Below are 26,539 nucleotides of genomic sequence, written 5' to 3'. Positions count from 1 at the left end.
GTGTATTTAAAAGCAAAACGGTAATCCAAACAAGCCCCTAGTCAGTTCGTGCTGCGCATGCAGATGCAGGCATTTTTATGGTAATATATTATGATCCTCACCATCGGTACGTCATGTGATAAATAGGATGATCACCAAGGCTCAAGTATGGAGGCAGGCGGGCCTATTAATAGGAGATTTGGACCCCTTCTTTGGGGCATTGACAAGGTGGGTCGAGAGTGAGTAGTCCACTTTATAGGTGAGTGTGGTGGTGGAGGTGGGGTGCAAAGCATTGTAATCCAAAATGTAACGGCATGTTTGTGCATATTCGAGAAAAAAATTATAATCCTACTCGCTACTAGACATTGTTGGTTGCTGATCATCTCACTGAACCACACTTCAGTGTAACACCCACGATGCGGCTATATCTCCCACGTGTCGAAGCACGACTTAGAGGCAGAACCGCATTGTAAGCAATGTCGCAAGTGAGGTAATCTTCACAACAACCCATGTAATGAATAAAGGAAAAGAGATACATAGTTGGCTTACACTCGCCACGTCACACAATAGCATAAATATCATTACAATCATCCAGATACAATCAAGGTCCGACTACGGAACCAAAATAAAGAACAACCCCAAATGCGACAAAGTCCCCGATCGCCCCAACTGGGCACCACTAGTGATCGTCTGGAAAGGAAACATAGTATCGTCCTGAGTCCTCATCGAACTCCCACTTGAGCTCAGTAGAATCACCTGGAGCGGTATCATCGGTCCCTGCATCTGGTTTTGGAGTAATCTGTGAGTCACGGGGACTCAGCAATCTCACACCCTCATGATCAAGACTATTTAAGCTTATAGGAAGGGTAAAAGGTATGATGTGGAGCTGCAGCAAGCGACTAGCATATATGGTGGCTAACATACGCAAAAGAGAGCGAGAAGAGAAGGCAAAGGCACGGTCAAAGAACTATGATCAAGAAGTGATCCTAGAACAACCTACGTTCAAGCATAACACGAGACCGTGTTCTCTTCCCGAACTCCACCGAAAAGAGACCATCACGGCCACACACTCAGTTGACTCATTTTAATTAAGTTAAGGTTCAGGTTTTCTACAACCGGACATTAACAAATTCCCATCTGCACATAACCGCGGGCACGGCTTTTGAAATTTCAAATCCCTGCAGGGGTGTCCCAACTTAGCCCATCACAAGCTCTCACGATCAATGAAGGATATTCCTTCTCCCAAGACAATCCGATTAGATTTGGAATCCCGGTTACAAGACATCTCGACAATGGTAAAACTAAACCAGCAAAGCCACCCGAATGTGCCGACAAATCCCGATAGGAGCTGCACATATCTCGTTCTCGGGGCACATCGGATGAGCCAGACGTCAGGTAGGCCAGCCCTGAGTTGCCCCTGGTAGCCCCGGACATCGCTCAGGTTGGACCAACACTTAGAGAAGCACTGGCCCAGGGGGCTTAAAATAAAGATGACCCTTGAGTCCGCGTAACCCAAGGGAAAAAGGCTAGGTGGTGAATGGTAAAACCAAGGTTGGGCCTTGCTGGAGGAGTTTTATTCAACGCGAACTGTCAAGGGGTTCCATTATAACCCAACCGTGTAAGGAACGCAAAATCAAGGAACATAACACCGGTATGACGGAAACTAGGGCGGCAAGAGTGGAACAAAACACCAGGCATAAGGCCGAGCCTTCCACCCTTTACCAAGTGAATAGATGCATTAAAGTAGACAAGATATAATAATGATATCCCAACAATAACATGTTCCAACAAGGAACAAACTCCAATCTTCACCTGCAACTAGCAACGCTATAAGAGGGGTTGAGCAAAGCGGTAACATAGCCAAACAACGGTTTGCTAGGACAAGGTGGGTTATAGGTTTTACATGGCAATATGGGAGGCATGATAAGCAAGAGGTAGGTATCGTAGCATAGGCATAGCAAAAGAGCGAGCATCTAGCAAGCAAACATAGAAGTGATTTTGAGGGTATGGTCATCTTGCCTAGAAAGTTCTCCGAGTTGACGTTCGCTTGATCCTCGTAAACGTACTCAACGGGCTCCTTGATCACGTACTCGTCTCCCGGCTCTACCCAAAGCAATAACACAAGCAAAGGGAGACACAATCAACCACGTGCAATGCACAAACAACATGATGCAAAACATGACATGATATGCGGGATGTGATATGAGATGCATATGTATGTTTCGGAAAGGAATGATTGAACCTAGACTCAACTTGGAAAACCAAGAGTGCCACTAGAAATATGAGTTGATTTCGTTCGAAATTGATATAAAGATCACCGGAATCGGATGCACGGTTTGGAAATGGCAAGCAAAACAAATATGGCACAAAGCTGCGATTAACAGCACGAGGCCATCTAAATGCATCAAGAACAACATGCTACAGCACTCTAACATAGCAACAAAATACATGGAAGGGATCCACTCAAGATGCTTGACAAAAGATGAACACTGAGCTACGGCTAATTCACTCAATAGCAGGTTCAAACAAGCATGGCAAAAGTGCAAAAGATATCAGGTTACAGACTTAGTGAAAATAACACCAAGTCAGGAATTTAACATCAGGAAGCAATGTTTAGAGCAAGATAACAACATGCTACAGGAACATATCATGGCAAAGTAAGGCATGGCATGAATCTACTCAAAGCATACAACAAAAGTCCCTTAGTGACCATAAGCCAAAAGGGATCAGAAAATACAATGGCAACCATGTGAACATAGCAATTATCGTTAACAGATTCAGACTTAGTAGAAAACTGGAACATGGCAAAACAGATATCAAGTAGGCATGTTTACGAGCTCGATGCACTCACCACAAAGCATGGCATGATAAACTCAGCATACACCCAGCAAGTAGACATAGCATAGAAGCTAAACATGGCAAGAACAACAACAACAAAGCATGTATGGATCAACTACAACAAGCTCGGCAAAAATGCTTAACATGTAAACATTCTGCCAGGAACATTTTATAGCAAAAGTAGAGCTCGATTGACTCAAGCTAGGGTGCTCCATAACTGCAAACAAAGACATGGATGGATAGAGCACAATCATATCTACAAAACATCCTTACCGATCATGCTCAAAAGAGGCACAGATCACTCGGTAGCAACATGAATACATGGCATAAAAATATTGACACGACAAAGACTTCGAATATTTCAAAGTCCCTGAAATCAGCAACATTACAAGGACTACTTTGCATGCTTGTGCTAGTTACCATAGAGATCACAAAAATACATGGCATACACCCCTGTAAAGATGGCATGGCATACTTCAAAACACATGTATGGCTCAAATTCATAGGAGGCACACGTTAATCATAGCAAAAATGACAAATGTCCAATTACTAATATGAATCTGAAACTAACAGAAACTAGCACTCTTCCAACAACATTTAGGGCATCAAGATGAGCTCAAATGAACATGATGCAATGAGATGAAATGAAGTACTCGTCGAGACGAACATTTCGATATGCTACGCACCCGAAACGGAGCCACGGATGATGAGTTATGACATGATGAAAATATGCAAAAATATCTGGAGGAGAGGGAAAAAAGTCAACCGCTAGGGTTTTTTAGATCCAGATCCGGATCGGGCCGGGCACTGTAGCGGTGCGGACTTCGAGGCGCTCGCCGTGTTCACTTTTCACCGGAGTTACCGATGGAGCTTGCCGGAGTTGCGGGGACGCGGTGGCCGGCCGGAGGAGGTGCGGGGCGGCGCCGGTGAGGTCGTAGGCAGCCAGAGGAGGTCGGAGGCGGGGCAGCTCGCGTCGGTGCGGCGAGGAGCGGATGGCGGCGGTGGTCGGCGCGGTGGCGGCGGGGTTCTTCGCCGGCGTGGGAGGAGATGGGAGGCGCGCGGGCGGAGGAGAGGCGATGGGCTTCGGGGCCCGGTCGGGCTGCGGGAGGGCCGACCACAGGCGGCGGGAGGGCCGACCACGGGCTGCGGCGGGCCGCGGCGGTGGGAGGCCAGCTGGGACACTTGGCGTGCTGCGGTTAGCAGAGACGGCAGCGGCAGACGCGTCCGGTCCGCTCCGGACGTGTCCGGCGCGGCGGAGGAGCGGGGAGCTAGGGTTTGGGGGGAAAAGATCCGGAATTTCGGGGGAGAGGCTATATTTATAGGTAGGAGGAGCTAGGAGGCTTCAAATTGAGCACGGTTTGTGGCCACGCGATCGTGATCGAACGACCTAGATGATGGAAGGGGTTTAGGTGGGTTTTGGGCCACTTTGGAGGGGTGTTGGGCTGCAACACACAAGGAGCCTTTTCGGTCCCTCGGTTAACCGTTGGAGTATCAAACGAAGTCCAAATGGCACGAAACTTGACAGGTGGTCTACCAGTAGTAAACCAAGGCTGCATGGCAAGTCTAGGTCCAATCCGAGAACGTTTAATACCCGCACACGAAAAGAGGTAGAAAGGGACACCGGAGGACATAGGAGCGCCGGAATACAAAACAGACAATGGGGAAAAAGCTCGGGTGCATGAGACGAACACGTATGCAAATGCAATGCACATGATGACATGATATGAGATGCATGACAAAGACAAAAGCACAAGAAGACAAAAACCCGACAACGAGGAAATATCATAACTTAGTGCCGGAAACGGCAAGAGTTGGAATACAAATATGGCACGTTACATACGGGGTGTTACAACACTCCACCACTACGAAAGGATCTCGTCCCGAGATCTAGGACTGGAAAAACTCCGGGTACTCAGAACGGAGGTGATCCTCGCGTTCCCAGGTGGCTTCACGGTCGGAATGATGTGACCACTTGACTTTCAGGAATTTGATAGACTTGTTGCGAGTCTTGCACTCAGTTTCTTCAAGAATAGCAACTGGGTGCTCATGATAAGACAGGTCTTCTTGGAGATCAATCTCTTCGAAGTCGACGGTGCGGTCAGGAGTCTTGAAACACTTGCGGAGCTGAGACACGTGAAACATGTCGTGCACGTTTGCAAAGTTGGAGGCAAGCTCAAGTTCATAGGCGAGATCGCCTGTTTTGCCAATGATCTTGACAGGACCCACGTATCTAGGGGCAAGCTTCCCTTTGATCCCGAAGCGATGAGTACCTTTCATAGGAGAGACACGGAGGTAGACATGGTCTCCGATCTCGAAAGCCAAGTCACGATGCTTGCTATCATAGTAACTCTTCTGGCGCGATTGCGCGGCTTTGAGATTTTCACGAATGACTTTGCACATTTCTTCTGCCTCTGTGATCAAGTCATTTCCAAGATGTTGACGTTCACCAGTCTCTAACCAGTTAAGAGGAGTACGACACTTTCTGACATAGAGAATCTTGAATGGGGCCTTGCCCGAACTCGCTTGGAAGCTGTTGTTGTAGGAGAACTCGGCATATGGAAGACAATCTTCCCACTTCATACTGAAGGAGATGATGCCAGCCCTGAGCATATCTTCAAGAATTTGATTTACTCGCTCGACTTGGCCACTGGTTTGAGGATGAAAAGCTGTGCTGAAGCGAATGTTGGTACCCATGGCCTTCTCAAAAGAATCCCAGAACTTAGATGTGAAGATGCTGCCACGGTCTGAAGATATCAACTGCGGAATGCCGTGTAGAGAGACAATCCTGGAGGTATATAGCTCTTCCAACTAAGCTGCTATGATAGACTCTTTGATAGGAAGAAAATGATCCACTTTAGTGAGTTTGTCGATGACAACAAAGATAGCATCATTGCCACGCTTGGACATTGGAAATCCAGTCACGAAGTCCATCTCAATATGGTCAAACTTCCATTCTGGAATGGCAAGAGGTTGGAGGAGACCAGCTGGTCGTTGGTGTTCTGCTTTCACTCTTCTGCAGACATCACATTCATTCACAAACTAAGCAATCTCGCGCTTCATTCGAGTCCTCCAATACGACTACTTGAGGTCCTGGTACATCTTTGTACTTCCAGGGTGAATAGAGAGGAGTGAATTATGAGCCTCGTTCATAATGACTTTACGAAGGTCACCTTTAGGCACAACAATGCGATCCTCGAAGAATAGAGTATCCTTATCATCAAGACAATAGAACTTGTACTTGTGTTGACTCTTGGCAATCCCAATCTTCACCTTCTTCACCATAGCATCAAGAAGTTTAGCCTCGCGAATCCGATCTTCCAGAGTAGGAGAGACTTGGAGGTTGGCAAGGAATCCTTGAGGAACAACTTGGAGATTGAGTTTGCGGAAAGCTTCACAAAGCTCGGGTTGGTAAGGCTTGACAATCAGACTGTTGCAGTAAGCCTTCCTGCTCAATGCGTCAGCAATTACATTGGCCTTGCCTGGAGTATATTCAATACTCGGATTATACTCTTGAATCATTTCGACCCAACAAGTCTGCCTGAGGTTGAGGTTTGGTTGAGTGAAGTTGTACTTGAGACTCTTATGATCAGTGAAGATGTCCACTTTTCTTCCCAATAAGAGATGTCTCCATGTTAAAAGAGCATGGACAACTGTCGCCAACTCGAGGTCATGAGTGGGGTAGTTCTTTTCGTTGGGCTTCAACTGGCGAGAGGTATAGGCCACAACTTTCTTCTCTTGCATCAACACTGCACCAAGACCTTGAAGGGAAGCATCATAAAAAACCTCGAACGGTTTGGATTCATTAGGAGGAGTCAGAACTGGAGCAGTGACTAACTTCTCTTTCAGGGTGTTGAAAGTGATGTCACATTCAGGTGACCAGACATACTTCACATGCTTCTGGAGAAGGTTGGAAAGAGGCTTCGCGATCTCAGAGAAGTTCTCAACGAACCTTCGACAATAGCTTGCGAGCCCAAGGAAGCTGCGGAGTTGCTTCACGTTCTGAGGCAGTTCCCAATTCACAATTGCAGACACCTTCTCAGGATTAACAGCTATGCCCTTGGCAGAGATGATATGCCCAAGGTAGAGAACCTCATCGAGCCAAAACTCGCACTTTGAAAACTTCGCATAGAACTGATGTTCTTTGAGTTTATACAGCACCAATCTCAAGTGCTTGGCATGATCCTCCTTGTTCTTGGAAAAGACCAAAATTTCATCGAGGTAGACCAAGACGAAGTCATTTGTGTAGGCGTTGAAGATGAAATTCATCATGCGAGAGAATGTTGGAGGTGCATTGACAAGGCCGAAAGACATGACAGTGTATTCATATGAACCATAGCTTGTTCTGAATGCTGTCTTGGGGATATCTTCTTCACGAATGTGAATCTGATGATAGCCCATGCGGAGGTCAAGCTTGGAGAATACTTGAGCACCTTTGAGTTGTTCAAACAGCTCGTTGATGTTGGGAAGTGGGTACTTGTTCTTTATGGTCTTCTTGTTCAATGGACGGTAGTCGACACAAAGTCGGTCTATTCCATCCTTCTTCTTGATGAAAAGAACACCACAACCCCATGGAGAAGAACTTGGTCGGATGAGACCCATACGCTCTTGAATATCGAGTTGTTTCTTCAGCTCCTTCAACTCTTCAGGTCCAAGCTTGTAAGGACGTTTGCAAACAGCTTCTGTGCCAGGCTCAAGATCGATGACGAATTCAACTGGCCGGTGCGGAGGCATTCCTGGAAACTCTTCTAGAAAGACGTCTTGATATTCACAAACGATTGGAATCTGAGAAATGGCATCCAGCTCGCCCTTCTCGTTGAGAGAAAGCAGTCGAATGGTATCATCACGAGCGGCAAAGACGATTACATCCTCAGACGAATGTGTCAATTGAATCTGCCTGGCAGCACAATCAAGCCGAGCCTTGTGCTTAGAAAGCCAATCCATTCTGAGAATACGATCAATATCCGAGTTACCAAGAACCACTGGAGAGGATAGAAACTTATAGTCGCCCAACGTGATAGTAACATCCGGGGTCATAGAGCTTGCATTCATGAATTTACCCGGATAAACAACTGATGACTGTCTAGGAAAAACTTGGAAAGGCAACTCATGCTTAAATGCAAATGGTCTCGAGATGAAACAATGCGATGCACCAGTGTCAAAAAGAACTTTAGCAGGAATATCGTTAACAGGAAGGTTACCCATTATCACATCTGACGAGTCCTCTGCCTGAGCTGTGTTTATCAAGTTAACCTTTGCAGACTTGGGGTTATGCTTGACCATTGCGGTGCTAGCAGATCTCACAGGAGGAGAAGGAGGAGGAAGACGCCTCTGATTGAAGCATTTGTTGGCATAGTGACCCTTCTGCTGACACTTGTTGCACATGACCTCCGAGAGTGGACGGTGATACAGAGCACTTGATCTTGGAGCATGAGACGAAGTCTTGTTCTGAAAGCCTGGGTTGGGTGGGTGGGAAGATCCATTGCCACCTTTGCTCTTCTGCTGATAAGGTGACGGAATGGAGAAGGAGAAGGCAACCAATACTTTTGCTGCTTAGTTGCCACTTGAGTTGAGGAAGAGGAATTGCATCCCTGACTCGTTTCTTGGAAGCATCGCACTTGAGCTGAGCAGTCTCTTGTTTCAGTGCCATATTGTAAAACTCATTGTACTTCTGCAGTTCAAAGAGCACAAGAGCTAGTTGGAGATCTTCTCTGAGGCCACCTCTGAACTGATAAATCATGCTCTTCTCGTCAGGGACGTCTTGCTTAGCGAAGCGAGCAAGCTTCTGGAACATGATGTTATACTGGTAAACAGACAAGCTGCCTTGCTTCAGGTTGCGGAATTCCTCATGCTTGCTCTCAACAACACTCTGAGGAATGCGGTGAGCTTTGAAGTCTTGACGGAATTCATCCCAGGTACTCACACGACCTCCTCTGGAATCTTTGTTTTGCTGATACCATTCTGCAGCTTGGTCTTTGAGTTGGAACGAAGCAAACTTGACAAAGTCCTCAGGCCTGACGTTGCCGCACTCGAAATGCTTGCAGATATCCACGAGCCAATCATCAACGTCTGTTTCCTCGACACAGTTACTGAAAGTCTTTGGCTGGTTTGCGAGGAACTCGTTGAGTGTAGCAAACTGATTCTGATTGTTGCCATGGCCTTGGTTGCGCTCTTGCAAAATTTGCATGATCAGCTGCGTGTTGGCATTGGTAGCGGCCATCACAGCTTGCCATGCCTCCGGAGGTGGAGGTGGTGGTGGCGGTTCAGGATTCTGACGCGTTGGAGGAGCCATCCTGAAGAGGGTGACATCCGTTAGCATCTTGACAGACATATATTCAAGCTGAATCAAATGGATTGAAATTGCAACATATAGTCTTAACATCCGAACAAAATGAATGAATGCATTCCAATTGAAATGGTCACACTTCCATAAATTGAGAAGACACTTAGATAGAGGTAGAGGAATAAAACAACAAGGTACGGACAAGAACAAATACTTGGTGAGGATTACCCAATCACAAACCAAATATCCGCGGAGGAAATACTAGAGCTACATGAATTCCCACCTATGAAACTCCCGAAACTTTCCGGTTATGCAATCATGTGTTGGGGATACAGGGGAAGCATAATATCTCACCCAAAGAAAGCAAATCCTACATCCAGCTGTATCCATCCTTCAACACATAACCAAGAAACCTTCGGAAATCATTTACCTCAACCTTCGAAAAGCATCCGTTATACGAGTTATGGCGATACTCCCAAACTCCTGCCCCAGTACTGGGTGGCGTCGAGGTTATCTCACCAACAACTGCATAAAAGAGATTTTCGATGTCGGCGAAACTCAGGTATTCCAGAATTGCAACGATAAAATTGTGACGACAACACCTCGGAACTCAACTCCTCGGGACACTGCCACAACCCCTAAATGTCAGGAGGCACCAAGAACAATGTTCTCATCACAAAACCATCGGAATGATTCCAAGATACCCACGTGATCCTAAATTTTTTTTAGTGAAATTTGAGAAGAGAAGAGTCAAAACTCTACGTCAGGATGCCTCACCAGAGCGACTAAGGGACTGAGGAGTAAAAAGAATCCTACTCTCTGATATATATCATCCTAAATGACTCAAAACATTTTTCTAGACACAACAACGCCAACGATTCGATCAAGTAGGGGGCTCCTAAGGCCGGGGAAGGCTCTGATTACCAACTTCTAATGCCCACGATGCGGCTATATCTCCCACGTGTCGAAGCACGACTTAGAGGCATAACCGCATTGTAAGCAATGTCGCAAGTGAGGTAATCTTCACAACAACCCATGTGATGAATAAGGGAAAAGAGATACATAGTTGGCTTACACTCGCCACGTCAGACAATAGCATAAATATCATTACAATCATCCAGATACAATCAAGGTCCGACTACGAAACCAAAATAAAGAACAACCCCAAATGCGACAAAGTCCCCGATCGCCCCAACTAGGCACCACTACTGATCGTCTGGAAAGGAAACGTAGTATCGTCCTGAGTCCTCATCGAACTCCCACTTGAGCTCAGTCGAATCACCTGGAGCGGTATCATCGGTCCCTGCATCTGGTTTTGGAGTAATTTGTGAGTCACGGGGACTCAGCAATCTCACACCCTCGCGATCAAGACTATTTAAGCTTATAGGAAGGGTAAAAGGTATGATGTGGAGCTGCAGCAAGCGACTAGCATATATGGTGGCTAACATACGCAAAAGAGAGCGAGAAGATAAGGCAAAGGCACGGTCGAAGAACTATGATCAAGAAGTGATCCTAGAACAACCTACGTTCAAGCATAACACGAGACCGTGTTCTCTTCCCGGACTCCGCCGAAAAAAGACCATCACGGCCACACACTCAGTTGACTCATTTTAATTAAGTTAAGGTTCAGGTTTTCTACAACCGGACATTAACAAATTCCCATCTTCCCATAACCACGGGCACGGCTTTTGAAAGTTCAAATCCCTGCAGGGGTGTCCTAACTTAGCCCATCACAAGCTCTCACGATCAACGAAGGATATTCCTTCTCCCAAGACAATCCGATCAGACTCGGAATCCCGGTTATAAGACATCTCGACAATGGTAAAACTAAACCAGCAAAGCCACCCGAATGTGCCGACAAATCCCGATAGGAGCTGCACATATCTCGTTCTCAGGGCACATCGGATGAGCCAGACGTCGCGTAGGCCAGTCCAGAGTTGCCCCTGGTAGCCTGTGACGCCCGGATAATTAATCTATAGTGATCTCATGCTAATGATGCTATGTCATCATGATTACTATGCTAACTGCCGCTTGTTTCAAATCAACTCCAAAAATCCAATATAAATTGCAAGTGAGAAAACATTTCCTCAAACTGACAAATAAAAATGTTGAATGGGTTGAAAATATTCACTAAATAATTAACATATAGGAAACAACATTAAATGGATTTTTAAATTTCCCCTAGGAGTTTTCAGCGGATCAGCGGGATTAAATAAACACATTTTAATTCAAATATAAATTTGAATAGTCCCAAATGGCCTCAAACCTTTTTGTAAATCCCTGTAAGATAGCCTAGTATTTATGTGCTAAGTCACACAATTAAGAAAAATCATCTGACAACATAAAGTAAATGCAAAACATTGGAGAAATTACAAAACAGTTAAAAAAAGAAAGATGCCTAACTACTACCGTGGAGTGGGTTCTTTTTGCACAGTGCACTTGGCCCATCGTGAATATTAACCAATCCAGCCCATCTCTCCCTCCTCTTCAACCTTACCTACAGAGACTAGTGTTCCTCAAAAAAAAAAAAAAAACCTACAGAGACTAGTGTGTGTCGTTCATCCGCGGCCGTCGTCGCTCGATTGCCACCACGCATGCCACAGAGCCTCCCCATCCCTATAAGCACACCCCCTGGGAACCCTAGATCGAGCTCGCCCGATTCCCTCTTTTTCCCCATCGCGCCCCCCTCCTCATCTGCTCGAAATCGAGCGCAACAGCTCGCGCGGTGATTGCACCGTCGTCGTCGTGGCCGTAGCCACCGGCCACCGTTCGCCGTCCGCTGATGCCCAGAAGAAGCGCGTCATCATCCTCTTCTTCCACGCCGAGCGCCACCAGCTAGGACGCCCTCGTGCCGTCGCTTCCGTCGATCCCCTCCGCGGGCAACCGTCGTTGCCCGTCGTCGACGCGCTCGACCATGCCTCCCCCTCCGGTCGACGGAGAACGCCGCCACCACGCCGTCGTCACCAAGCCTCCCCCGAGCCCGCGAACGCACATCTGCAGGGCCCGGTGAGCTCCTCGTCGTCTCTCTCTTTTTCCCCGTCGAATCTGTCTCTTTAGGCCGTCTTAGCCGCCGCGTTGGAACCCTCTGTGAGCTCGTGCTCACCCCGCCCGCGCTTGACTTCTCCCGACCGCACCTCGTCGCTACTTGCCACGACATATGCCTGCAGGACGCGTCCATGGCCGCGCCTGCGCCGCACACTAGCCGCTCCCGTCCAATCACGGCCCCGCGGGTCGCGCCCTCGACCTCAGGTGCGCGTACGTCCGCCTGCTGCTGCTGCTTTGCCGATGCGGCTTCGCTCGCTGCACTGCTGCTTGGCGCGCGTGGTCGTGCGCCCTGCTCCGTCTAGCTACCGTAACTGCTCTGTTGCTTGTGTTGCTCGCTGCTCTGCTGCTACTCTCTGCTGCCGCCGCTGCTTACTGTTGGTGCTGCTGCTAGTTGCCGCCGGCGCCGCTGCTCCTGCTAGTGCCTGCTAACTCTGCTCCGCTGCTGGTGCTCCTACTGCCTGCTACCGCGGACTGCTACTGCTACTAGCCATGGCCATGCCATGGCCATCCGTGTGTGGTGTCTGTGTGTTACGTGTGTGGCCGGCTGGGCCATTGTCCAGTGCGGCCGGCCCCTTGTTAAATTAGGATTAGATTAGTTTGTGTTAAATTAGTGCTAATTTACTTTAATAGCAAATGACATGTGGACCACCTGTGTTGGTTATCTCTAATTAATTGACTTAATAAAAACAGAGTCTATGATAATTGGGTCCCAACTGGCACTGTTCATCAGTTGACGAGTCAAGTATTGACTGGGTCAACTCAAAACCTGACCCCACCTGTAAGCATCTGGTTCTAGCTGTCCCTGAGCACAAAAGGGTAATTTTGCATTTTATTCTCGAAATTAATAAAAAAAGAAAATGTTAAAACTTTAGAAAATTAATATAAAATAAACCTTAGCTTGGATGGAAAAACTTTGTACATGAAAGTTGCTCAGAACGACGAGACGAATTCGGTTAAGCAGCCCGTTCGTCCGCCACGCATCCCTAGCATAGCGAACACGCAACTTTCCCCCTCCAATTCATCTGTCCGAAAACGCGAAACCTCGGGGATATTTTCCCGAATGTTTCCCCCTTTGCCGGTACCACCTCATACCGCGTTACGGCACCCCTAGCACCGCGTATTGTCATGTTATGCCTTGTGATGCTTTGGTTGCACTGTTATTTATTGTGTTCCCCTCCGTTACTTCTTTCTGGTCGACCCCGAGACCGCTGTCGGTACCCCTGTTGTCGACTACAGTGTTGACGACCCTTCTTGCTAGAGCAACCAGCCAAGCCCCCCCTGATCACCAGATATCGCCTACTCTTCCCTCTACTGCTTGCATTAGAGTAGTGTAGCATGTTACTGCTTTCCGTTAATCCTATTCTGATGCATAGCCTGTCATTGTTGCTACAACTGTTGATACCTTACCTGCAATCCTAAATGCTTAGTATAGGATGCTAGATTATCATCAGTGGCCCTATATTCTTGTCAGTCTGCCATGCTATACTATCGGGCCGTGATCACGTCGGGTGTTGATCACGGATATATACTATATATACATGCTATACAGGTGGTGACTAAAGTCGGGTCGGCTCGTTGAGTACCCGCAAGTGATTCTGATGTGGGGCTGAAGGGGCAGGTGGTTCCACCCAGGTAGTGGTGGACCTAGGTTCCCGACGGCCCCCGACTGTTACTTTGAGGCGGAGCGACAGGGCAGGTTGAGACCACCTAGGAGAGAGGTGGGCCTGGCCCTGGTCGGCGTTCACGGTTACTTCAAAATAACACGCTTAACGAGATCTGGGTATTTGATCTGAGTCTGGCTACTGGCCTATACGCACTAACCAACTACGCGGGAACAGTTATGGGCACTCGATGTCGTGGTATCAGCCGAAGCCTTCGTAACGTCAGCGACTGAGCGGCGCGCGCCAGGTTGGACCGTGTAACGCAACTTCCTTTGTAATGGAGGTTGCTAGGTCTGCTCACCGGCCGCGTACGCAACGTGCAGGTGTGCAATGGGCGATGGGCCCAGACCCCTGCGCGCATAGGATTTAGACCGGCGTGCTGACCTCTTTGTTGTGCCTAGGTAGGGCTGCGACGTGTTGATTTTTCGAGGCCGGGTATGACCTAGACAAGTGTGTCCGGACAAAGAGGATCGAGCGTGTTGGGAAATATGGTGCACCCCTGTAGGGAAGTTAATCTATTCGAATAGCCGTGATCTTCGATAACAGGACGACTTGGAGTTGTACCTTGACCTTATGACAACTAGAACTGGTTACTTAATAAAACACACCCTTCCAAGTGCCAGATACAACCCGGTGATCGCTCTCTAACAGGGCGACGAGGAGAGGATCGCCGGGTAGGATTATGCTATGCGATGCTACTTGGTGAACTTACCATCTACTCTCTTCTACATGCTGCAAGATGGAGGTGGCCAGAAGTGTAGTCTTTGATAAGGACTAGCTATCCCCCTCTTATTCTGGCATTCTGCAGTTCAGTCCACATATGATACCCTCATTCCATTTGATACCAATGCATACATATGTAGTGTAGCTCCTTGCTTGCGAGTACTTTGGATGAGTACTCACGGTTGCTTTGCTCCCTCTTTTCCCCCTTTCTATACACGATTCCTGCGACCAGACGATGGAGCTCAGGAGCCAGACGCCACCGTCGACGAAGACTACTACTGCTCGGGAGGTGCCTACTACTACGTGCAGGCCGCTGACGACGACCAGGAGTAGTTTAGGAGGATCCCAGGTAGGAGGCCTGCGCCTCTTTTGATCTGTACCCCAGTTTGTGCTAGCCTTCTAAAGGCAAACTTGTTTAACTTATGTCTGTACTCAGATATTGATGCTTCTGCTGACTCGTCTATGATCGAACTCTTGTATTCGAGCCCTCGAGGCCCCTGGCTTGTAATATGATGCTTGCATGACTTATTTTATTTGTAGAGTTGTGTTGTGGTATCTTCCCGTGAGTCTCTGATCTTGATCGTACACGTTTGCGCGTATGATTAGTGTACGGTCAAATAGGGGACGTCACAAGTTGGTATCAGAGCCGACTGCCTGTAGGAATCCCCCTTCCACACTCCTTGGCCGAAGTCGAGTCTATACATTGCAAAACTTTTTACTAACATGGATGTGTGTCTTACGGGCCCACGTCCCCATTTGGGTGGTATTAGGATCTTTTATTCCTCGTTTATACTCTGGGACCCTCATCTCTCTTCTATTCGGGTTAAATGAATTTTACTAAATCTAACATTAGGATCTCATGATCACTTTCCCCCGGAGAGCCCCTTCATTCCAGATGATCGACTTGTTCACTAGAAGGTTCCGAAGATACTCCCCAATGTTCTCCCAAAACTTTGTGCTCATTGCTTTCGCATTTTCCTACCACCGATATATCCTTATGGATAACGTCATACTCTTGTCGTTCATACAATCATTCTCCATTGATCTTGTTATCACATGATACCCCAAAATTCTCTCTATTGTTCCGAGAATACCCTGTGCCTACTGCCTTGCAGTTCATTGCCACATGAATACCCCTACGGATATTCCTTGCACTTACCGAGTATCCGTTCATCCCCAGTTGTTTATGTGTTTCACAAAATTCTTCGAAATGCTATTCGATCTTCTGAAATCCTCGGTATCCTATTGCTCCTCATCTTCCTTACCTGCTTACAATATGGTTAATTCCATATGAGTAGCGATATTTTAGCATCCTTTGACATCGTCATAATGAGCATTTGATTCGATATGTTTGCGAATGCCCGCAATCATCGTTGATCCTTATAAATTACCTTTGCGGCTGAGTTGCCATTCTTTTAACTGGAATTGGTCCTCGACCAATCAAATTACCTTCAATTGTACCCTTAGGTCTATTGAATTTATCCATCCTTGATCAGAGTGTTTGCTTCTGATCCCTTGATTTGGAAATGATAATTCCTTTGCATTTGAGCTTTGAGTTAGTCAATTGTTTCTATACTCCAATGCCTTTGCATTGTTTCTTCTTCTGATTGTGTGCCGATGCTCACATCAGCTCCATTGTGGACCGCCATACCCATTGTCGGGTTATTATCCAAAAAAGTCCCTCACAACCAAAATTCTTGTGAGTTCTTTACATGATACATAATGCCTTTGGTAAATTGTATCCTCTACTTTTGTCAACCATGCTCTACTTGTGCTTTCACAAATACAATGTGAAACTTGCCGACTTTGGGTTAAGTAATGTCATGCATGATGGCCATTTTCTGAAGACTGGCTGCGGGAGTCCAAACTATGCTACACCAGAGGTATTCACTAATTTGTCTTACTTGAGTCTTTATCCTTGTGCTTCTTGAAACGCATTGTTTGCGCTAATAGCTTAGTGAGTGTTTCTGTGCAGGTTATCTCACGTAAATTATATGCTGGACCTGAGGTTGATGTTTGGAGCTGCGGGGTGATACTTTATGCTCTTCTTTGTGGCACTCTTCCATTTAATGATGACAATATTCCCAAACTGTTCAAAAAGATAAAGGTGAGACAGAACACATGTAGATTAAGTTGGACCTGACAAGTGTATACCTTTTGTTCTGAAAGTCAAAAAACGTTCATGTAGATTAGTTGGACTTTATGTTCAAAAAAAGATTAGTTGGACTTTAGCATTCATTTTTTATCTGGAGATTTGACGCCCCCTTGTTTGGTGTTCCAGGGAGGCATCTATACCCTTCCAAGTCATTTATCTGCTCTTGCAAGGGATTTGATCCCAAGAATGCTTGTTGTTGATCCTATGAAGAGAATCACAATTCATGAAATTCGAGAACACCCATGGTTTCAGAATCGCCTTCCTCGCTACCTGGCAGTGCCTCCACCAAACACGACGCAGCAAGCCAAAATGGTACCCATCTATTTCACATTTCAAGTGACTATCTTATGTGCACAGTAAAACTTCTCAACCTTTATCGACTAATATATACAGGATCTTGGATGGATCATAGGAAAAGTAACATTGATACTTTTGTCATGAAATGTTATCTTTTATAGGCATAATCTTCATATAATATTTGCAAACACAATATTATAGAAATATATGGTCAAGTTGTGGCTCAAAGATTCTTTTTTTCTCAAACATGCACCAAATTGCATGGTCATTTCGTATTAAGAAGAGAACACCGAGAGTCTGAGTAGGCAACTTTTCACGAGGTCACAGAGGGGGCCCTAGTGGATATCCACCTTCATAAACGTGGTTAAAGGGGGAAGTTTTCCTCCCTTGACGGTACTTTGTTAGGTAGAAATGAGGCATCATGCGGAGGCTGCCCCTCGAACTCGAGTGGACGAGGTCACGGGCCTGTGCTCTAGCCAACCGAGCACTGCTCGGTTCCTCTAAAACAAGATCAGTTAGGACTAGCCCTTGGTGGTATTTTTAATAGAAGAAACAACCTTGACACCCTGTTGAGTCGAGATTCGGATGCGGGCGGGCTGGCTGCATACTGCATGCCTTGCCAACAGAGCGATGCTCCGTTCTCAGATATCCACCTTCATAGCTCTTCTAACCTTTTATTTGCGAGTAGTCCACATGCCGTCCTCTTGGCCATGTACATAATTGTAAAAAAAATTATACTGCTCAAGTGAAAGGCACTGCTCCTACTGGTTACTCGGGAAAAAACTAGCCAAACAACAAAACTATCCAGCAGCTGTGGCTCAAAGATTTATGAGAAGAGAAAAGATTATGAAAGTTAAACATCATGTAATAATATGAAGTGAAGGGAGTAATTCCTTACTACTAGTAATCTATCCCAACGAGATGGAAAGGTAGCACCTAGCACGTTAAGTCTCCTTGCAATGCCGCTTTTATTTATCAAAAATTTCTTTTACTAGCAAGCTTTAAAATGCTATTTCTACGTCAATGTATGCTGATTTGCTCTATGTTCATTTCTGAAGATTGATGAAGATACACTTAAAGAGATTGTCAACCTGGGGTATGATAAAGACCATGTGTGTGAATCATTGTGCAATATGCTGCAAAATGAGGTATATGCAAACAAAAGTCAGTTCTTCATTCCATTCAGTTATTTCATAATTGACTTTAGACAATTTTTCCAGGCAACTGTTGCATATTACTTACTCTTGGACAATCGGTTCCGTGCCACTAGTGTAGGGTATCAGATGTCTCTCAATATCTATTGGATACAAGCTTTGTTTACAAGCAACACCAATGGAGATACAAGGTTTGGGGATCAGGAAGTACAGAAGGAGGAGGACAAGAGGTAGGGGAAGAGAGTCGCTGTGCCAAAGCCGTGATCCACTGGATGCCCTGGACGTCGCCTCTCCTAGGCTCTTATCGCCTTGGTCATTCCAGAATGGGCCAAGCCCGTTTAGCTGGCCCAAGGGGCCAGCCCAAGCATGTGATGGTAGGAGGGCTCCTAACACCCCCCCTCCTTGAAATGCGGCTTGACCCCAAGCCGACACCACCGAGAGCCGCCATGATCCCATTGCATGCGGCGTTCCTTGACTAGATTGAAGTCTTGATGGTAGTCGAAGTCGGGGTTGGCTTGAACGACAAGGTTGGAGTAGCCATGGCCGATGGTGACTCCATCCCAAGAGGTGCCGCAGAAGTGGTCGTTGCCAACATAGTCTTGATCGAAGTTGAGATAGTACTTGTGGTGGATGGAGCCTTGCACGATGACGACAACGACATTGGTGATGAAAACCCTCCCTCCTTGAAAAGTGCCTCGATCGGAAGCTGAAGTCCCATAGCCTTCCTGGATGACTGTGAAGCATCCTAGACCATGAGGTGTGCCCCACACACAGATTTGTCCACTCCTCATGGACTTGCATGACTGGCAATATAATGGCAGCAAGAACCCCTGTATTGCTATGAGCTTGTCAAGTCTGCATTCAAGCTCCAATGTTCCAGGCAAGAAATGGATGGTCATCCCCTGATTTAGTTCGCCGCTGGCCATTGGCTTCTCCATTCCCAACTGGATGCATATAGGAGTCGCATATGCAAGCCAGACTGCAAACAAATAATGCACTAGGGAAGTCAATGCACATGTACTGCATATGTAGCTTGCAAGGCCTCCGGGATCCCACAATTGCTCAAGGTGGTCGCCACTAGCTGGCGTATCTGGAGTCCAGCAAAACATTTGTTTATGCCCAAAGGAGAATGATACACTACCAAATAGACTGGAATCTGAATAATGAATCTCTGTTGCAAATTGTACAGCCTGAATCGCAAATAGTTTGAGAGTGTCGAAATACCAGCCATGATTAACCTCACATAATATTGGTTCAGAAAGGGGTTGAGGCAACATAAAAATATGTTGTGAATTTTTGTCCCGCGATTGATGCTTGTCCCACTGCCATTGCATCGTGATACCAGCTGGAGCAAAAGACAATAATGGCCAAAATTGCACGAACTGAATATAGACACTACTTGGAAGTGTTGTACTTAGAGCACCCAATCGCTGCTTGCTGTGAAGGAGCTTGTCATGACCATTGAAACCTGAATCATTTTTGCCCCGTTTCAAAAACCACGAGCATGAGAGCTGCACTGGAAGTATCCTTATGCAATTCCCAAGGATATTGGAGCACCGTTCCCATGCATTGTTAGTGTGAAAGTTGATTGAAGCACAACCACTCCTTTAAATTCTTCTTGACTCAAAAACATCCAGTGCACTGACATATGCATAATATGAATAATTCCCTGCAATTTATCAGAAATAGGACTGCAACCCAGAAATTTTGTTCGATCCAGATAAAACTGAAAAACTTCACTTTGCTGCGGTACGTAGCATGGACCAAACTGCAAGTCCTTGTAGTCAAACTGCATCTGTTTAGTATTGAGTGTTGCCTGGTCCAGTGGACGCTCGAAACAGAGAAACAACTCCCAGATCTGAATAGTACTACCCTCAAACATGTAAACAACAGCAGCCAAAACTTCGTGCGGTTTCAAATATGCTTGAGCAGAGCCTCCTTCAAGGTAATATGTTGGCTGGACACATGGAATGCCTTCATTCGTGTAATTTGGTAGCTTCAGGCGAACAATTTTGTGACTGAACTTGAACACCGATGGTGCCTTTTGAGCACATAATTTATAAGAGGACTGCATAAAGCAGACTTCATGTAATAGTTGCTTAGCGAAACATGAATCATCAGTGTTCTGTTGCAAAGACGACAAGCAGAAAATATGAACACGGGGTATCCTTATGCAGTGTCGAGGGAGGTTGCACTTAAGATAACCAGCATGGCATAATTCCACTTGAAAGGTACTACCTAATTCGTCCACAATCTGTAGTGCCTTTGTATGCACTCTACAGATTTGTAATCCATTAGCAAAATCATAGATGATATCCCAATGGGCAAAATATTCAGCTACTGCCATCAGTTGCACTATAGAGCATTTATAGGTCTGCCGACCCTAACAACCTATGTTGCTGAAATCCAAATAAATCCAACGACCAGCGTGTGGTGCAGTATCAATGAGCCTACGGTTTGTTCCAAGGAATCTCAAGCTTAACCATGCATCAACACTTATGCTTGCAGACATATCCGCATTGAGAAATGCCAATTCATTCAATGCTTTAGTATTAGATGGTGCCTGATCCGGTGGACTCCTAGACTGCAACTGTGCATTTGACAAACAACTGATGTACTCTTCCATGGCAATCACCTCACAACAAGAAACTTGATGGAAAACCACATCTCTGAATAACCTCAAAACGAGTTCAGAACTGAACCATAAAACTTCATGTGATTGACAACATATACCTGAACAGGGCTCCTCCTGATAACTTGCATCTGAATGAAACTTGAAAGACGGCCACGGGCTAGGCCTCACAGGTGTCCACTGTGTCTGGTCCTCACTCGCACAAGTGCGGTCATGGTTGCTTCCTGATTCCGTGTTGTATCGATGGTAGGCACGAGGTTTTGCTCTTGTCCACAAGATGAATAGGCTTCACCCATGCGCCATCCTGGATTAGACTGCCTGTCGAACACATGGTGAGCACCGGCAAAGCAGGGTCGCTGGAGAAGATGAGGGCGACGTCGAGGTCTGCCTTGCTCATCACTTGGGGGGAGGTGTCGACAAAGAGGGCATCGAGCTCCTGCACGCCGGCCTTGGGGTCGACGTCGGTGGTGGTCTTCACATGAGAAACGACATCGACACTAGAGGCCATTGCCTGCTCCGGGGCGAGCTGCTCGACTGCTTGGTGGATGGGGACGACTGTGGGCTCGAGGTCGACGGCGGTGGCGGGATCATGGACCTCGTCAACGTTGTTGATGGTGTCGACCTGGGTCGAGCACTCCGTCGAACAGGTGATAGGCAACATCGTGATGCAGACCGGGGTTGCATCATGGGCGACCTTGGGAATCTCCAGGGCCTTGGTGGTGGAGCAGGAGACGTTGGGGACGAGCATGGACGAGGTGTGCGTCGTGGTTGACGCTGCCGGATCGACAAGCGAGGTAACCACATGAGGGTCACCAGCGCTTGCAACACCCAATAGTGCGCTCATCTCCTCTGCCTTAGCACATAATCTCTTGTGATACCACAACAACTGCTCGTTGGCAGACATGGCATCCCACTCCGGAGGTAAGTCGGCAGGCATGTCGTCGTCGCCGGTGAAACTGATGAATCGGTGTGGAAGAAAAAATGGGGAAAATTGGATGGTGAAAGGGTGGTGGCCTGGCTCTGAATACCAGATGTAGGGTACCAGATGTCTCTCTCAATATATATTGGATACAATCTTTGATTACAAGCAACACCAATGGACATACAAGGTTTGGGGATCAGGAAGAACAGAAGGAGGAGGACGAGAGGTAGGGGAAGAGAGCCGCTGTGCCAAAGCCGTGATCCACTGGATGCCCTGGACGTCGCCTCTCCCAGGCTCTTATCGCCTTGGTCGTTCCAGAATGGGCCAGGCCCGTTTAGCTGGCCCAAGGGGCCAGCCCAAGCATGTGATGGTAGGAGGGCTCCTAACAACTAGTGGCTATTTGGGGGCTGACTATCTACAATCAATGGTTAGTTCACATTTGCATCATCTATGACTTGTTTAATTCATAAGGTTTAAGCACTATTAACTTTATGAATGGATGGCTCTCCATGGTAGGAGTTTTAATCAGTTTACTTCATCGGAATCAGCAAGCCCAAGTACCAGGCAGTATCTTCCAGCAAGCAATGATTCTCAAGGTAGTGGCTTTCGGCCATATTACCCCGTTGAAACAAAATGGGCTCTTGGGCTCCAGGTCTTGCACATTATCCACTTTACTTTGCTTTGTTTTGCACATTCGGCTGTTGAGCTAATGCATCACTTATCCACCAGTCTCGAGCTCAACCTCGTGAGATAATGATCAAGGTTCTAAAGGCACTTCAAGAATTAAATGTCTGCTGGAAGAAGAATGGACACTACAACATGAAATGCAGGTGGTGCCCTGTGTTTCCTCAGGTCAGTGATATGTTAGATGCCAGCCATAGCTTTGTTGATGACTCTACCATCATGGATAACGCCGATGCTAAGGGAGGCTACCTGCCGTGATCAAGTTTGAAATCCAGGTGTGCAATCTCACCTTCTAATACTACTGTATTCTTTTTGCAATAACAGAAATATGGATTTTCTACTCAATGTCACCTTCGTAGTCGGATCACTAGATAAAATAACGTTTTTTCTGAAGCAAAGGCTGGCCAATATATTCGTTTCGTAATTGTTACAAAGTATTGTCTGCATGTGTCTGCTTTGTAACCGGTATATCCTGCATCTGCATGTGTCTGTTGTTGCCAACAAGTATTGTCTGCTGTTGCCATATTGATAAAACGAACTTCCCGAGTTTTAGCTGCACAGTATTGGTTGGTCATACACCTATCGTCAACCTAGTGTGATATTATTTGTTAATGCATGTATACTTTAGGTGTTAATAGTTTGTTGGCATGGTGTTGTATATGCTCTCTATTTACCTCTGAATTTATGTATTTGTTTTTTCTTCAGCTTTACAAGACCAAGGATGACAAGTACCTGCTAGATATGCAGAGAGTTACTAGACCTCAGCTCCTCTTCCTGGATTTTTGCGCGGCCTTCCTTACCAACCTTAGGGTTCTATAGTATGGTGCCTGCTCTGGTTGAGTGATGAATAGTGAGACATATGACTGTCAGCGATGAATAAGTTGGTGCCTATTCTGGTTGAGTGATGAATAGCGAGACATATGACTGTCAGCGATGAATAAGTGATGGTGTGTAAATAGGTGGTGGTGTGTTTCATCTTCGTTTTACCCAGTCCCTGACAGCGAACCGTGTTGTTTGTGTGACTAGTCCAGTGTGAAGCACCAAAAGGTTAAGTGGTTATTATAAATAAGACTTATATGGTAAATAGGCCTGGTGAACCATTTTCTCTTTTTTTATTTTTTGTGAACCGTTTTCTGATTCTGCAGGCTGCGCCACCACTGGTTGTGATGCTGCAGCACAAGCTTTTGTGATACTTCCTCCGTCCTAAAATAAGTGTCTTAACTTTGCACCAACTTTAGTACAAAGTTGTACTAAAGTTGAGACACTATTTGGGGACAGAGAGAGTATTTTTATTACAAGATCTGGCTACTTTGCCTTGCTATTGAACATGTACCCGAATTTTCTGCAAACCGCTAAAAAGACTAGCAAGAATAACACACTGCAGCAGCCCATTTCTGGAGAATCATTTGCTTTTTGAAGAAAGCGAATCAAGCAAGCTAAATGCGCTGAGCAATTTTATGCAACTTTGATAGTATTTTCATAAGACTAAAAAAATCTGTGGGAAGAAATTCCTACTGGTTCGGCTCAAAATTTTATGCGCAGATAGGGCTGCACCCGCATGTTGCTCTTCCCTGCCCATCTTGTGCCCACGACCTAGGGGATAGGAATGCAAGCGGACGGCGCGTGACTGTCCACAAACAGGAATAAACTAACATAACTATATTTAGAGTCATAAGGATTAGTACAATTTTCACTACGTGGATGGATATGGACAATCGTAGATGCGTCATACACTAGTAGAAAAATGGGCTTTCGTTCGGGCCTGGTGAGCCCATAGTCCCGGTTCTTCCACGAACCGGGGCCAATGGATGCATTCGTCCCGATTTGTGAGCCCAGGGGGGCGGCCGGGGCCTCGTGGGCATTGGTACCGGTTAGTATGGACCCATTTGTCCCGGTTCTAGGCACGAACCGGGACCAATGGGCCTCGCTCCTGGCCCACAAACATTGGTCTCGGTTCTTGGCTCGAACCGGGACAGAAGGCTGGGCTTTAGTCCCGGTTCCAGCTTCGAACCGGGACAAATGAGTTGCCTATATATACCCCGTCGCCGCAGCAGAGCACTCCACAGTGCTCTGTTTTTTCTGGCCGGCGAGGAGAGGGCATTTGGGTGCTCTAGCTCACCTCCTATGCACACGAGGTGTTCGATGAAATGCCCAAGCCACGCTAGTTAAGCTTTCTCCTCTCGAAGCTCGACCTCCAAACTCCATTTTCCCTGAGATTTGTCTAGGTTTAGCGGTCCGTCACGTCCCGTCCCCGTCTCACCGCCATCGATCGCCCGCGCCGATCTCGTCGCTTGCACCACCGTGGTGAGCCTCTTATCTTCTTCTGAAAGAAAAAAAATTCTTACTTTAGATAGATACTTGTCTAATTTTCTTATTTTCATTATTGCTTGTTATTATATAGTGCGATGGTTTTGGCATCCGCCCCCGTTGGCCCTTGTCCTGGCTATGATTCGGATGTGGTATATATATTATCTTTTATAACTATTTGGTTCATTTATTGTTTATGACAATTATGCCCATCAAGTTGACATAGATTTTATTTATGTAGGAGGTAGTTGAACCAGAAATTCCAACCGATCCTATTGTCGAGAGGTTAAATTTAGTTGAAGAAGAAAACAATTACTTGAAGGGAAAAATAAAAAAAATTGAGGAGGAGAAGATGATATTAGAGTTGCATGTTGCGGATGTCGTCGATGATCACAGGATCAAGATGGATGCAATGCGGTTGAAGATTAGAAAGATTAGAAAATATATCGTTCATACCGAGGCTTGGTATCATTATGCCATTGGGTCAATTTTTACCTTGGTTGTGATTATGATCGCATTTGTTGTTGCATTGAAAGGTTTTACATAGTTTCAAAGTATGGTTTAACTAGATGCTCTGGAGAGCTATATGTTGTTCAATGAGAACTATGTATGTACTTTGTTTTTAATGTGATGATGAACTTCTATTAATTTGGTCACTTATCTATTCATGAGAGCTATATGTATTAAATTGATGATGTGGCTTTGAATGGTGCATTTTATACACGAAGTGCATCCAGTTTTGCCGTAAGCCTCTCTACTTTCTTGCACATGCTATATGAGTGAAATGATGATACCATGCCAACTTTCAACCTTTTCAGAGTTCATTTGTAGTGTTTTTCAATTTCAGGGTCTTATAGCTCAAAATAATCAGTAAATGCATGAAAAATAACAAATAAAGTCAGAAAGGGTTGAAAATTGATGATGTGGCTTTGAATGGTGCATTTTGAACACAGAAAAAGTATGGAGTTCAAATAATTTTAAAGAATGAAATCCCTTTGTAACAGATGAGTTTCCGTATGAAATCGTGATACTTCGAAAGAGATTGTCCGTTTTGTACATGAAGTGCATCCAGTTTTTGCCGTAAGCCTCTCTACTTTCTTGCACATACTATGTGGGTGAAATGATGATACCATGTCAACTTTCAACCTTTTCAGAGTTCATTTGTAGTGCTTTTCAATTTCAGGGTCTTATAGCTCAAAATAATCAGTAAATGCATAATATATACGAATTTCAGGGTCTTTCAGAAAAAGAATTATTATAAAATAAAATAAATAAATAATTTGAAACAAAATAATATAAAATTTAATAAAATATATAAGTAGAAACAGAATAAAATAAAATTTTATAACATAAATAAAAATTTTGAAACTAAAATTATCAAAGTATTTTCTGTTCAGAACATTATAAGCAACCTCTAAAATTTATGAAACTAAAATTATATAAAATTGATGCAACTAAAATTATCAAAGTATTTTCTATTCAAAATCATTAAAAGCAAAAATAATTTTCATAAAGAACTTTTTTGTTAGAAACTTTAATAGCAAAAAGAATTATCATAAAATAAAATAAATAAGTAATTAGAAACAAAATAAAATAAAATAAATAAGTATTTTATTGTAAGTAGAAACAAAACAAAAAAATAAAGCAAAAAATAAAACAAAAAATGGGGGGAAAATGCCACCTACTAGGCCACCATGGCCTGAATACGACTAGAAACCCATCCATGGGCCAGGATTCAGGCCCGCAGAAGCCCCAGTAGGCCCATCAGGCATAGCAGTTACAATTAGGCCCGTAAGCCTGCAATGGAGAGGAGCTCGAGAGGGTTGCGGCAGTGGGGCTTATAAACCACTGTGCGCCCCTCT

The 26,539-nt window shown here is 45.6% G+C and overlaps 1 protein-coding gene and 1 pseudogene across 1 annotated transcript in view; one reads left to right on the top strand and one right to left on the bottom strand.

Annotated features, from left to right (window-relative positions):
* LOC125554806 (quinone oxidoreductase PIG3-like) overlaps positions 1–8,097 on the bottom strand; it is a 32,161-nt gene extending 24,064 nt beyond the window's left edge. Inside the window, exons 1-2 of the mRNA XM_048718216.1 lie at positions 8,033–8,097; positions 3,693–4,007 (exon numbers count right to left, since the gene is read on the bottom strand). Coding sequence (XP_048574173.1) covers positions 3,693–4,007; positions 8,033–8,097 — 380 coding nt within the window. The remainder of the gene's footprint in view (positions 1–3,692; positions 4,008–8,032) is intronic.
* Positions 8,098–15,291: 7,194 nt separating this feature from the next.
* Positions 15,292–23,499, top strand: LOC125552062 (annotated as a pseudogene).
* The last annotated feature ends 3,040 nt before the right edge of the window (positions 23,500–26,539 follow it).

The sequence above is a fragment of the Triticum urartu genome, chromosome 4, assembly GCF_003073215.2.
Source record: "Triticum urartu cultivar G1812 chromosome 4, Tu2.1, whole genome shotgun sequence".
Classification (NCBI taxonomy): domain Eukaryota; kingdom Viridiplantae; phylum Streptophyta; class Magnoliopsida; order Poales; family Poaceae; genus Triticum; species Triticum urartu.
The sequence above is the reverse complement of the archived record's forward strand: the minus strand, read 5'-3'. Positions and strand labels throughout refer to the sequence as shown.